The following is a 14,245-nucleotide window of genomic DNA, read 5'->3' on the forward strand; positions in this document are numbered from 1 at the left end:
CTTGGAATGATAGTGAAGCCATCACTACTACACGATTAATGCGGAAACGTCCAAGTGCTTCTAATTTACTACAAAGTTTTTCCCCAAAGTGCAAACAATGCAAAAGGTTGTTGGCACCTTTATTCCTGACCTGGTGCCAGTGCAACAACTTACTCTTCAGCATGTTTTTAATTTCTCCTCTAAAACTTAGTTTTTAGGACCCTCATCAATGGCCTATCATGTTTCTGCTGGATCTCAGTATTGCAGTTAAACGACAGGATCAGAAATTTTTGTGGACAAGCTCACTAAGGGTCCATTCACACGTCCGTATGTGTTTTGCGGATCCGCAAAACACCGGCAATGTGCGTTCTGCATTTTGCGGACCGCACATCGCCGGCACACTCATAGAAAATGCCTTTTGCGGATGCGGACAGCTAATTCTGGCGCCATTGAAAATTAATGGGTCTGCATCTGTTCCGCAAAATTGCGGAACAGATGCAAACCCATTTTGCGGAAGTGTGGAATGGACCCTTAGGCTACATTCACATGGCAAGCAGTTAAATACAGAGAAGTTGAGTAAACGCCTGCAAAATGCGTACCAAATAGAAATTGGTGTGTATTTTGCAAAAATCTGCTTCTAAAACACTTAGGGGGCCATTTATCAAACTGGTGTAAAGTAGAACTGGCTTAGCTGCCCATAGCAACCAATCAGATTCCTCCTTTCATTTTAGACAGCTCCTTTAGAAAATTAAAGGTGGAATCTGATTGGTTGCTATGGGCAGCTAAGCCAGTTCTACTTTACACCAGTTTGATAATTGACCCCCTTAATATGCCAATTCTTGAAGTGTTTTGGGGAAACAGCAGTATAAAAATACTTGTCCGTGTGAACTATGGCCCAATAGGAAGCCGTTTTCAAGCGTTCTTGAAGCGTAAAACAGTGCGTAAAACAAGCATTTTATCTACACTATCTGCAGAACACTAAATCCAGCCTTTTTTAATGCCTGGAATGGCTAACAGGGAACAACTTTGTGTCCAACTGTACAGCAAATTAAGGGCAATTTGCGGTCCCCAATGCACAGGCACCATCCGTGCGGCTGCTGCAATGGATCCAGACCCATTCAATTTAAATGGGTCCATGATCTGTCAAAAAAATTGAATATGTTCTATTATTTTGCGGTGCGCAGGCACGGACAGAAACCCCACGGAAGCACTCCGTAGAGCTTCCGTCGGGTTCTGTGCCTCCGTTCTGCACAGACCTTCCGGACTGCGGACCCATTTAAGTGAATAGGTCAGTATCCGTGATGTGGGGGTGCACACGCCCGGTGCCAGCATATAGCAGACCAGCTGTTTGCGGGCCACAATACGGGCACGGCTGGCAACGGCTGTGTGCACAAGCCCTAAAAATGAGAGACTTTAGGTTTAGTATCCCTTTCACACCCAGGCACTATATAAATTCAGAGATATTATGCTCCACAAAGGGTCAAATGGCACTTTTCTCATCTCAAAATCGGATACCCACATTTACAATCATTTTCTTGGCAAACTGATCCTAAACGGTTATCCACAGGAAGACTGCTATAAGTATAGAAATACGCCCAGCGTTATTTCTCAAGTTCTTTCAGTGATCTCCACGATGACAGTCTCCCCTAATTGTCCTCATCATCATCACTTATGAGATCTCGCCTCTCTGGATTTGTCTCTCGTTCTCGTATAAAGTCTGCACGGATAGCATCTAACTCGGACAGCTCCAGCCTGACTTTCTCCAAGTGGTAGGTTCGGCGGTTGCGGATCTGCCGTAGAGGGAATGGATTCATATCCACAAAGGCCATATTACTCAATTTCCTGCAACAAAGTAATTAAAGTGGTTTAAAAACCCATAACCACTGCCATTACCATGGTATATCTATGTCCAGACACTACGAATTTGCTGTTCATGTACTTTCCTGGCATACCCTGTTATTTCAACACACCTTGCATTAAGAATTGTCCGGCTGAAGTATCGCAGATACTTAAAGATGGATGTAGAGTCTCGAAGTTTCAGAATCTCCTCTTCTTTATATTTGAACAGACCCAGTGCAAAACGAAAAATGACCTAAATGTATGGACAGACAATAATAGTATTACATAAATGGAAATGTACACGTAACATAAGAACCTGAGAAAGCTGCTGGGGGCAACACGCGTGCGCTGTGCTTGTGGGAGTACCGTTTGTTATTGTCGGTATCTCCTTGTTTGATGTATTTTAGTGGTTTTAACAGTCTTACATTTATTTTTTATATATCTAATAAACATATCTACTTATTCTGGTGTGCTCCATTTTCATGTGTACTTTGTCTGGCTGTATCACATGATAGAAATGTACACACTGCTGCAGAGAGGGCTCTTCTCTGCGGTGTTGTCCGACTCCGGTCTGAGTGAGACGTTGACCCGTCGAAAGCTATAGTACAGCGTGGTCTTGTGAGAAGTCCAATTCTCATGATATCATGTTGCACATGGAGATTGTCACAGCGGGGAGGAACCTCCCCTAGCAAAGAAGAGAAGTAACTAGCCACATCTCTGTGGGTAGTCACTTCAGGCTGACATGTGTGGTGCAAGAGATCTTCGAGGACATTACTGCAGAAAGGGGTGGGGAGCATATTCATAAGTGAAGGTATGCAATGCTCAGGGAAGTAAATATCTCACTTTTTAGGATGGGCGAATCCTGTCACCATGACAAACCAATACAATACTGTTCAGGGTGACTGTAGATTGTACAAGTGGTATGTATATGAAACAGCCCTCTCAGATGACTGGCCAAGAGGGAGAAGGGGCAACATCCAAAACTGTCGACTAGCAGCTAGTGCACGGTCAGGTTAAGTGGGTTGTACAAATCTTTAAAACTGATGTGTCTGTGAAGGTTCTCATTTATCCAGGTCATGGTATATCTAAAGAATAACTCAAGGCAACTGGACGTACTGTAGATTTCTTGAAAACGTTTCACTCGTTCTTCCAACAAGCTCTCTCAATTCTGAGTGATTGTACAAAAATTCTGGGAATAAATATGTAACTGAATCAACATCTGGTTATTATACCCAGCATTGGGTCAGAGGTCATTATACCCAGCATGGGGTCAAAGGTGTTGATTCCATTATCCTAATTGGAGTCAGTAGGCGATAATGACCTCCCAGAAAAAGGTGTCAAGACAGCATTGTATGTCGGCAGACAATAGATGTCTAACCCCCCCGCCTCTATTCAAGCTTGGCTTCTCCATTTTTACGTAGATGGCATCCTTCACACCTCCTTTGTATCAATCGGCCTCCTTATCTAAAACACGTACTTGACTGTCTTCAAAGGTGTGACCTGTTTACTTTTAGATGTAAGTACACGGCTGAATCTTGACCAGAGGTTTTGGCTCTTCTATGCTGAGCCATACGCTGATGTAGTTGTTATTTTGTTTCGCCGATATATAGTTCTGAGCATTCCTCATTGCACTGGACTGCGTACAGCGTATGGCACAGCATAGAAGAGCCAAAACCTCTGGTCAAGATTCAGCCGTGTACTTACATCTAAAAAAAACAGGTCACACCTTTGAAGACAGTCAAGTACGTGTTTTAGATAAGGAGGCCGATTGGTACAAACGAAGGTGTGACGGAGACCATCTACGTAAAATGGAGAAGCCAAGCTTGAATAGAGGCGGGGGGGGGGGTTAGACATCTATTGTCTGCCACATACAATGCTGTCTTGACACCTTTTTCTGTGAGGTCATTCATCACCTACTGACTCCAATTAGGATAATGGAAGCAACACCTTTGACCCCATGCTGGGTATAATGACCTCTGACCCCATGCTGGGTATAAGTACCAGATGTTGATTCAGTTACATATTTATTCCCAGAGAATTCTTGTACAGTCACTCAGAATTGAGAAAGCTCATTGGAAGAACGAGTGAAACGTTTTCAAGAAATCTACAGTAAGTCCAGTTGCCTTGATTTATTATTTACAGATATTTAAAACTGATGGCCCTATATATGGCTCCCTATCAATATTATATCAGTGGGGGTCTGACACAACACCCCTGCTACACATTGCTTTTTACCAAGCACAACTCAGTACTTTTAGTAACCGCTGTGCCTGATATTGCAGTTTACTGCAGCTTTGTCCCATTCAAGTGAATAGGACTGAGATGCAAAAACAGGCACAGCAGCTACTAACAATACATAGTAGTGCCTTGTAAAGAATGAAAGGGACACTGCTCTCACTGGACCGCGACCCTGTGAAATAGTTGATCAGCCGGGGTGTCGCTGCTGAAACCCACTTTCTAATATTCATTGCCTGGGTTATCCAGTACCGAATAACCCCACAGTTGCTTCTGAGTGTCCAAAAGGCATTGGTGAAAGGAAAGACAGAAATATCTTTAGATGTAGATGGTGAAGAACAGAAGTACAAACCAAAGCAAAGTACTCGTGAGTCACAATAGAAAGAATAGGGTTAAACATTTACAATCTGTACTCTTACCTTGGATCCTTCATATAGGAAAGTGTCCCATATTCTAAAGAATATGTCACTAACCACGCTGTCTACGAATACCACCAAGAACCAGTTAAATGTGATCAATGTGTAATCCACCTTGTGCTGCTCAAAGTGAGCATTGAGACGCGGCAACTTCTCGCTCATCAGGTCCTTAAAAACTCTCTGATCCACCTGCAAGATATCAGCAGACATCTAAAATTTGCATGGCTTGCAGTGAAAAGAATAGTGATCAGGCTAAATGCCATATTTAATAACCCCCTCCCCCAACACTTATTCCGACAACAACATTTTTGTCAGAGCAGGCAATAGAAGTGAATGGGAATTATGAAAAGTGTGGTACACCCCTCTCTGCAGTTTCCTTAGCTCCAACAACCAGAATGTGGTTGGGGGACCCAGTTTTAGAGATAGGTGCGGGTTACAGACATGCGTCTGCCAGACATTTATGGCATATCCTGTACAATATACCATAAGTATCTGAGGATCGAAATACCCCTTTGAGCCTGCTAAAAGGCATTTTAGCATAACCTTGTAATATTATGTGTCTGCATGTGTAGTACTTGCAAAATATTGGCAGGAAGTTATATAAATGAGTTGGAAATTTGGAAATATGACTTTGTTGCATGTGTCTTAGCTTTCCACACAGATACCTGGGATCCCAGTAGAGTTTTGGTATAGTAATCCCGTGGCATGAACACCTCTACAATGGTAACCAAGCACCAAAATGCATCCTCCTGATCAAGGTAAAGAAGTGCAATGGCAGCCAGCCTGAAATGTAAAGAACATACCATTTACATATACCATATAAAGACTGATCAATATGCTTTTTACAAAACCTAATATATGCTACAATATTAACAACTATGTACTGGTGAATTACAAAAATATATTATTCCGACTTCAAAGATGTGAAAGATTGTTCATAAGAACAGGTGAATCCAAGCATAAACTCCCCTCACCGATTCAATCCCTGGCAGTAGCCAATATCAGGATTCCTCCAGGAATAAGCCAACAAGATGTTGCGAAGCTTTTGAATGCCCTCAGAGGTGGGGGAGGTGTAGTGCTTATTGTTGGGAAGTGTCCTCATGAGGTCCAACTCAATCTGCTTGGATGCTGGGTTCTGCTTTTCAAGAGCATTTTGGAGAAGACTTTGGAAATATCCCGGAGAAGTCGCTTCCTTTAGTTTTTTGATATGTAGGTTTACAAACATCTTCCACATTTTAGAACGATGTTGGTGGGGTATCCCACTACGTACAAGACTCTTGAGCTCTGGTGAGCGGACCATCTCCCGATTTACTGTGCTGGCAAAATAGTTTTCCCACTTCACCACGGTTGAAATCTCTTGGCTCTCTGACAGAGACAAAGACTTGAGATCAAGGGCTCTTACTCTTGCCACCAGTTTTTCCTCATCATCATCTTCAGGGATGATCTGGAATCCATATATATCATACTTGCTACATGGAAAAAAATTATTGTATTAGCTGACTGCGAACATCCACACTTGAAAGAATACATTGTATGCACTTGATGTATATCTAAATATCTGCTTAAATGGTCGCTGTACTTTATACATACTCTGCATAAATCAATACTAAAGGCAAATATAAGAAACTTTGTAATATATCAAATCAGAGTTCCTTTCCTCATTCCTCCTAAAGAGTTCACTCAGTCCGAATTCACTGCTAAATCCATCTCTGCTCACTGAGGGATAAGATTTCCTGCTGCAAATAGAAGTCTATGAAGAGGGAAGGGGGAGGAGGAGCCAAGTGAGAGAGAAGCAGAGAGACACATACAGAAATGCTGCTGCAACTATTAGTAAGTGCTTTACTGTAACAAGTACTGGATTCGCATCTACACTGCTCAGCAATGCCTATGTAAGGGAGACATCACAGCAGCTTGCTTTCACGCATTAGCTCTGGGTCAACTGAAAAATAGAGATGGAGCCTGCAGAGGTGAAAAATGTAGGATACAAGTCATACCATAACCAGATACAGTGTTACTCCTCATGTACACATACAACAGTTTATTCTGAAAAGTAATCTGAAATATGTACGCTCCAAACACACACTAATGCTCAAATCTATACAGACAACTTTCTGTGATGGGATGAATACCACAGTGGCCCTATAACAGAAGCGTAAACAAAGTATGTTTTTTGTTCTTTATGGTTCTCCAGAACCAAAACCTCTTAGGTCAGTGATGGCGAACCTTTTAAAGGCCGAGTGCCCAAATTGCAACCCAAAACCCACTTATTTATTGCAAAGTGTCAACAAAGCAATTTAACCTGAATACTACAGTCCAATATAGTATATCCTCTATGTACTTTATCATTTAGCTATAATAGCTGGCCTACATTCAGTGCGCTGCCTGTGCTGTTCATAGTGCGCCTGCGCTGATGAATGGCAAAAAAAGTCTAAGGCATATTGTACACCATAGACTTTTTCCAGAGTGCGGGTGCCCACAGAGAGGGCTCTGGGTGCCGCCTCTGGCACCCGTGCCATAGGTTCGCCATCACTGTCTTAGGTGTTCAAGGGTGTCACTTTCTCTTCTCATTGTATGTAACTTAAATGATAGATTCAGATTGAGGGTCCTGGATGTATTTCTGGCTTGTAATATTATAGGTCAGAGTTACTAAAGATGGGTCGTTGATCCAGGGATTTATTCTGATTGCCTTATTGGAGGCGGGAAGGATTTTTTTCCCCTAAAGTGAGAAAAATTGGCTTCTACCCCACAGTTTTCTTTTGCCTTCCTCTGGATCGACTTGCAAGATAAACAAGTTGAACTGGATGGACAGATGTATTTTTCCGGACTTATAAACTATATTACTATGTTACTAGATCTTTTGATTCAGAACTTAGGGTACTTTCACACTAGCGTTAAAGTTTTCCATATTGAGTCCCGTCCTGGGGGCTCAATACCGGAAAAAAACGCATCAGTTTTATCCCAATGTATTCTGAATGGAGAGCAATCAGTTCAGTATGCATCAGGAGTAGTGTTCAGAGAACTTATGGTTTAAGTTCGGCGTCTAAAAAGTTCGGCTTCGGGTTATCGAAGAATCCCGGATATGGATTCCGAATTCCGTTGTGGTCCGTGGTAGCGGAATCCATAACGCGATTCTCCGATAACCCAAACTTTAGACGCCGAACTTAAAACACAAGTTCGCTCAACACTAATCAGGAGGTCTTCAGTTCAGTCACTTTTACGGTATTTGGCCAGAGAAATACTGCAGCATGCTGCGGTATTTTCTCCGGCCCAAATTCCGGAACACTTGCCTGATTGCCGGACCTGGCATTCATTTCTATTGAAATGTATTAATTTTAGATCCGGTGGAAAACCTTTCAAAATGTGAAAAAAATAAATACCCTATCAGTTTTTCTGGATGACACCGGAGAGACAGATCCAGTATTTCAATGCATTTGTCAGACAGATCCGGAAACAAATGGTATTCGTTTGCATACGGATTATCTGATGCGGCAGGCAGTTCCGGTAACAGAGCTGCCTGCCGGATTCCTCTAACGGTAGTGTGAAAGTACCCTTAGGTTTTGCATAATCAAAATGTACTTTTGGATACATTATGTTGTGTACATACAATAAAAATAACTAAAAGCTTATGACTGAGCTGTGATTACCTATCTTATGCACTAGTCCGGTTGTTCCATATCTCAGGAGCTCATAAAACAGTGTAGCTCACTGTGCTATGCTGTTTCCATAGCTCCTTCTTAACTTCCAAAGTATTTAAGGGAACAGTGTAGCACAGCCTGCAACTTTGGCCACTCTGGCGATTGCATAAGATGGGCATTCACTCTCATTCATGGCTGAGAAGAGAATACCCCTTAAAAAAATGTTTTAAAGATGTCTCAGGAATCTGGTAGCACTCAATGCAAGGGAAGCTTCAGCATATTAGAACTTACAACTGCTTTGTCTACCAAAAAAGTCCATACCTCATAGTGTGGGGTCTGACGTACATATGTTCAGGGTGTTCAACTGTTTCCACCTTTAGAGCATCCTCTAACAACTGATTCACAACCTCTTGGGCTGGTCCTTGGCTATCCAAACGCACTGGCGTTCTCATCTCTTGAAGGAGGACAAGGTACTTGCTCTCTATCTGACATAGTTTGGCTTCCAGATTAGGAATACTGCAGAATAAAATACCAAGCAGTGAATTTCTTAAAAGCCTCACAATAAATTTTTATTAAGAAAGGGTGTGTGTATTGTTTGGTCAAAACCCTTCCAATATCTATGTGGTCTGTTCCACAACGATGGAGTCAGAGACAGGTGTCCTATGTGTTGTAGGACACTCCATAGTAAATAGATAGAGGAGGATATCCGATGTCACCAAAAACCGTGAACCCTTGAATGTCTTTCTGCCATGAAGCAAGGCAACTACAATACATGGATACATTCTCTGCACAGTCACTCAATGTGTAAATGGGAACCCACACTTGTTGACCTCTGCCACCATTTATCGAAGACCTACCTTTGCTTCCAATTCTTGCTCTCTTTTCTCAGTGCTTCTTCGTAGGGCAGAAAGCTCCAGTATTTCTTTATTGAGAAACTTGTTTTGTGCTTTATAGCCTTGTAAACTGTCCTGTGAAGAACAACAAGCAATTGACATAAATGCATTGTAATAAACTAAGAAATCACAGATTAATAGCATAACTTCCATTACTTGATAGATGGATACGAAGGAGCTCCCACCTTGATACAAAGAAGTGATACTAACAGAAAGCGAAACATGGACAAGAGAAACTTGCACTCATGTGAGAAGGAGGAACCGAGGAACCTTCATTTTTCATTCAGATGAACCAAAATGAAGTTGGTGGCAGACATTTTACCATCAGGAAAGGCTTGCTTCAGGGATAGCCTAAACTGCTTCGATCTTGTTAAACATGGAAGACGGACATAGCAGAGCTGGAGAGGGTTCAGAGGAGGACAACTAAAGTAATAACTGGAATGGGGCAACTACAGTACCCAGAAAGATTATCAAAATTTGGGTTATTTACTTTAGAAAAAAGACGACTGAGGGGAGATCTAATTACTATGTATAAATATATCAGGGGTCAGTACAGAGATCTATCCCATCATCTATTTATCACCAGGACTGTGACGAGGGGACATCCTCTGCGTCTGGAGGAAAGAAGGTTTGTACACAAACATAGAAGAGGATTCTTTACGGTAAGAGCAGTGAGACTATGGAACTCTCTGCCTGAGGAGATGGTGATGGTGAGTACAATAAAGGAATTCAAGAGGGGCCTGGATGTATTTCTGGAGTGTAATAATATTACAGGCTATAGCTACTAGAGAGGGGCCTGGATGTATTTCTGGAGTGTAATAATATTACAGGCTATAGCTACTAGAGAGGGGTTGTTGATCCAGGGAGTTATTCTTGTTGCCCGATTGGAGTCGAGAAGGAATTTTTTTCCCCTAAAATGAGGAAAATTGGCTTCTACCTCAGGAGGGGTTTTTGCCTTCCCCTGGATCAACTTTGCAGTCTTTTTTCAGCGTTACAAACCATGTTACTGTACATACAACTCAGCATGTCAATGTGTGTATCCTCGTGTAAAGGCAGTTCAGATCCATGTGAATGCACAATGCTTGTCATAGTTATTGTGTAAATGTGCCTCCTCACAAATGCATCTGCTCTCTCTCAGTTGTAACATCGTGTTAATACAAAGGATGGTTTTATGGTCAAGAATACCTCCTATTGTATAAATTATGGAAATTCCAATGACAAAGGACATTATTAAGAAAAATATACATTTCCAATTAAATTTCATCCACTTAATCCAGAAAGAAGTACAGTGCTGCCTAAAAAAACAAAACACTAAAATAGGCAAATCACCAGATTCAAAAGGCAGTGAACCCTGAGTTCTAGAGGAATTAAGGAACATAACAGACAAACTCCTATTTCTAATATTTAACCCCTTCTTGCTGACAATGTCCATTTTTGGCTCCTTTCACACTAGCGTTTTTGCTGGATCCGGCAGGGTTCCGCAAAAACACTTCCATTACTAATAATACAACCGTCTGCATCCGTTATGAACAGATCCGGTTGCATTTTGGAGCATTCCGTTCTGTTCAGTTTAAAACTGAAGCGTTTTTTTCCAGTATTGAGCCCCTATGACGGATCTCAATACCGGAAAACTTAAGCTAGTGTGAAAGTAGCCTTTGCCTTATCTTTTTTTACTACCCGCCTTACAAAACCCAGAATGATGAGAGTTTTTTTTTTATGGACAAGTTGTACTTTCTGATGGCACCATTTAATATTCTATACAATGTATTCGGAAGCCGGAAAAAATTGTGCCATTGTTATATGGGCTTCGTTTTTACAGCATTCATGGTGTGGTAAAATGAAAAGTTACATTTTCTATAGGTCAGTGCGATTACAATGATACCAAATTTGTATAATTTATATAGTTTTTGTTAGGTTTCATAAAAAATAATATATATTTTTAGCTTCGCACTCACAGGGTTAAACTACTGGGATCAGAGTTAATAGTGATCCCAGCAGCAAGTGCCAATAATCTAATACACCTCACATAGATCCTAACCCCGCACCAATACAGCACTGTAAGGCCCCTTACAGACAAGCGTGTCCGGATGCGTTCAGTGAAAACTGCGCGATTTTGCAAACAAAGCCATTCAGTTTTGTTTGCTATCTCGTTCAGTTTTTATTGCGCGGGTGCAATGCGATTCACTGCGTTTTTCACGCGCGTGATAAAAAACGGAATGTTTACAAACAACATCTCTTAGCAACCTTCCGTGAAAATCGCATCTTATCCGCACTTGCTTGTGGATGCGATTTTCATGCAGCCCCATTCACTTCTATGGGGCCAGCGCTGCGTGAAAACCGCAGAATATAGAACATGCTGTGATTTTCACGCAACGCAAAAGGGAGGCGTGAAAACCACCGTTCATGTACACAGAACCATTTAAATGAATGTGTCCGGATTCCGTGTGGGCGCAATGCGTTTGCATCACGCATTTCACCCGCATGGAATTCTCACTCGTGTGAAAGGGGCCTAATAGTACGTCGCTGAGGCCTACCTACTGACTTACAGTGATGTACTAATATGCTGTTGTGGTTTAAAGGAAATGTGTCACCAAAAAAGTTATCTGTCAGTTAAAACCTGATAGATACACATATCTTTTTTTCAAATCCGTTTTTATTTTCCGATTACAGAATTTTTTATTCTATTTCCTGAACATGGCCCCGGCCATCTTGCCTGAGCTGTTCTTAACAGCATTTTAAAAGCATTTTTAAAAAAAGTTGCTTTACAGCAGCCCCATGGGCCATAGACACAATGGTCAGGAGGGGACCTCATTGACTTCTATGGGAGAGTTATCTAGGCATGCTCTGTGACCTGTGCAGAGATCAGGAGAAGAGATAAGCTCTGACAATCACCTACTGTGAATGTCCACCATTCTGTCTTATCTGTACACAGAGGTGATATCATTACAGATATGGCCCTGTGCATGACGACCTATATAACCTTTCTGCTTCAACTATAGCGGCAAACTCTATATAGGCCTATATTCTATACATGGTCTGGAAAAAAAATCCCAGACTGAGAAGCAATTTTTACAAGTGGAGGCTGAGGCAAACCATTTGCCTTATCTTCCTCATTGTGTTGGATGTATGCCCCTCTCCACTGTCAGTTTACATCAGTAATGCTGCGTGCAGACCCAGAAGGTGCATTTGTATTCTGCAACTGCCTACTCCCAACATAATGATCTGGCATGAGTGATCCGGCACACGAGAGCGCTGCTCAGCCATGGTATTTCTCCTATCTCCAAGCCACAAATGAAAAAAGGCATGTTTGTGTGTGCAGGACCCTTGATCCTGCTCTGGCTGAATCATGGAGTTAAGGGCCATATATGAAGTCCTCATAGTATTTTGGGCTTTGGATTCAAAGAGTGGGAGATGCCAGCATGTTTCATTATGAACACAAGCCCATTGCCGGAGGGCACACTAGTGGCGGCAATCCGGCAGCGGTTTTGTTCCGGTCCGTACTTGGCATATTTGACGGAATGCGGCTGGATCTCCACCTGGTCCCCATTATAGTGAATGGGGCTGGACGGAGCCTTACAAACTACCTGCCACCACAGGCTGCCGGATCGCCGCCGCTATGTGCAACTAGCCTTAGTCTATTTTCAGCATTGACTATAATCATACATAACAATGGTTTATAGAGTAGTTAGAAATGTAAGAACAGCACTGATTTCTTTGCGAGATTGTGTTTCTCCAGTGTTCTGTTACCAACATTCATATGTGGTGTAGGAAGGCGCAAGGGTCTGTCGTTGACGGAGGGTATGTGTCACCGAGGTTCCTGGCCTCGGTGAAGTAAGAGCCGGTATTTTCAGGTGTCAGCGGCAGCTAATGCTGATTGACACTTTGCTATTTTAGTATAACTGTATAGCTGATCCGGACTGGCTCATACTGGGAGTAGTCAAAAGTGCTGGGTGGGTGACTACTCCCCACGTTCCAGGCCGGGTTGACTGGCCTATTAAAAAAAAATAGCCGGGAGTGTCAGCTGGGAGTGATTACCTCTCTCTGACAGAGGAGCTCTGGTAATCGCCGGTGTTGGAACTGAGTCCTGTGCTGGTCTGAAATGCTGAGACCTGTGTGTTGGGAGAGCAGGCCACCTAAAGCCTGCATTTAGACTGCTGGGGGCAGAACTGCCGACAAGGTGACGTTTTTGTTATGCACAAACTTTCTACTCGGTGTGAACAAACACCAACCCTGCAAAGAGTGTTCTTGTTTGACCTTATGAGTGAATAAATACCGACATTTGAATTACGAACTTGTACTTTGCCTCTGTACTGCACCCGCTTATCCCAACTACCAGAGCAAATCCCCACAGGTCAGAGCTGGTTGTGCCATTTACCAAAATATTACCCAAGCTTTGGTAAATGCTAGGGTATCGTTTACCAAGTACGCACAGACTGTGCTTTTTAATGCTTGCGTACAGAAGGAATAAGCATCTGGAAATAATCAGCGCCTCTAACAGAAGAAAGGAATTCTTTTGTGCATGTCCACGGTATGTACAAAGGCACTTACTCGTAACCGGCTCAGCTCTTCTAGATCTTTCTGAACAGGGGAGTCTGAAGTGCTACCAGATGATGGCGAAGATTCCTCATAGTCGCTGATCTGCCTGGATAGCCTGATAATGACTTCATCTTTTGCTTGAATTGTTTCAATCATCATGCTGAGCTGTTCTTGCATTTGCTGAACGCTGCATTTCAGTTTCTCAATTTCCTGCTGAAGACCATCCTTCTCCAAAGTCTGTTTCTCCAGAATGTCGTTCAAATCTCGAATGTGATCATCTTTTTGTTGGAGCAAGTAAACATGGTCTTTTGAAAGCTCATCACTGAACGGTGTGGTAAAGTACTTATCATACTGCGATGACTTCAAGGATTGCTGCAAAACTTTTACAAGTTCCTGAGAAAGAAATCATACAATTAGTTATCCTAATAACACACCACAGAATAATGTATTTGAGTACTTTTTTTTTGTGGGGGGAGAAAATTTGTAATATACATTGAGGTTAAACTGGGCTAAACAAATACCGGTAGCCAAGTAGTCAATATTGGTAGAAATGTATGGAGGTTCTCTAACTTTTTATTTTTTTTCAATGGCTTCTAAGGTCTACTGTAGATTGACGGACTATCCACGTGTTATGAGATATGGTTTAGAATATACCGCAGAATGACTGTCTATCCCTGTTAGGCGGCTCTTAAAGGAAACCTGTCATCAACTG

General features: G+C 42.2%; 1 protein-coding gene across 1 annotated transcript in view; it reads right to left on the reverse strand.

Annotated features, from left to right (window-relative positions):
* Window positions 1-1,143: 1,143 nt before the first annotated feature.
* Window positions 1,144-14,245, reverse strand: part of TBC1D2B (TBC1 domain family member 2B) — a 63,357-nt gene continuing 50,255 nt past the window's right edge. The window contains exons 6-13 of the mRNA XM_044283372.1: window positions 13,546-13,926; window positions 8,958-9,072; window positions 8,426-8,615; window positions 5,444-5,938; window positions 5,135-5,252; window positions 4,473-4,658; window positions 1,950-2,071; window positions 1,144-1,821 (exon numbers count right to left, since the gene is read on the reverse strand). Of these exons, the coding sequence (XP_044139307.1) occupies window positions 1,626-1,821; window positions 1,950-2,071; window positions 4,473-4,658; window positions 5,135-5,252; window positions 5,444-5,938; window positions 8,426-8,615; window positions 8,958-9,072; window positions 13,546-13,926 (1,803 nt within the window). The 3' untranslated portion in view covers window positions 1,144-1,625. The remainder of the gene's footprint in view (window positions 1,822-1,949; window positions 2,072-4,472; window positions 4,659-5,134; window positions 5,253-5,443; window positions 5,939-8,425; window positions 8,616-8,957; window positions 9,073-13,545; window positions 13,927-14,245) is intronic.

This window comes from Bufo gargarizans, chromosome 2 (assembly GCF_014858855.1).
Source record: "Bufo gargarizans isolate SCDJY-AF-19 chromosome 2, ASM1485885v1, whole genome shotgun sequence".
NCBI classification, from domain to species: domain Eukaryota; kingdom Metazoa; phylum Chordata; class Amphibia; order Anura; family Bufonidae; genus Bufo; species Bufo gargarizans.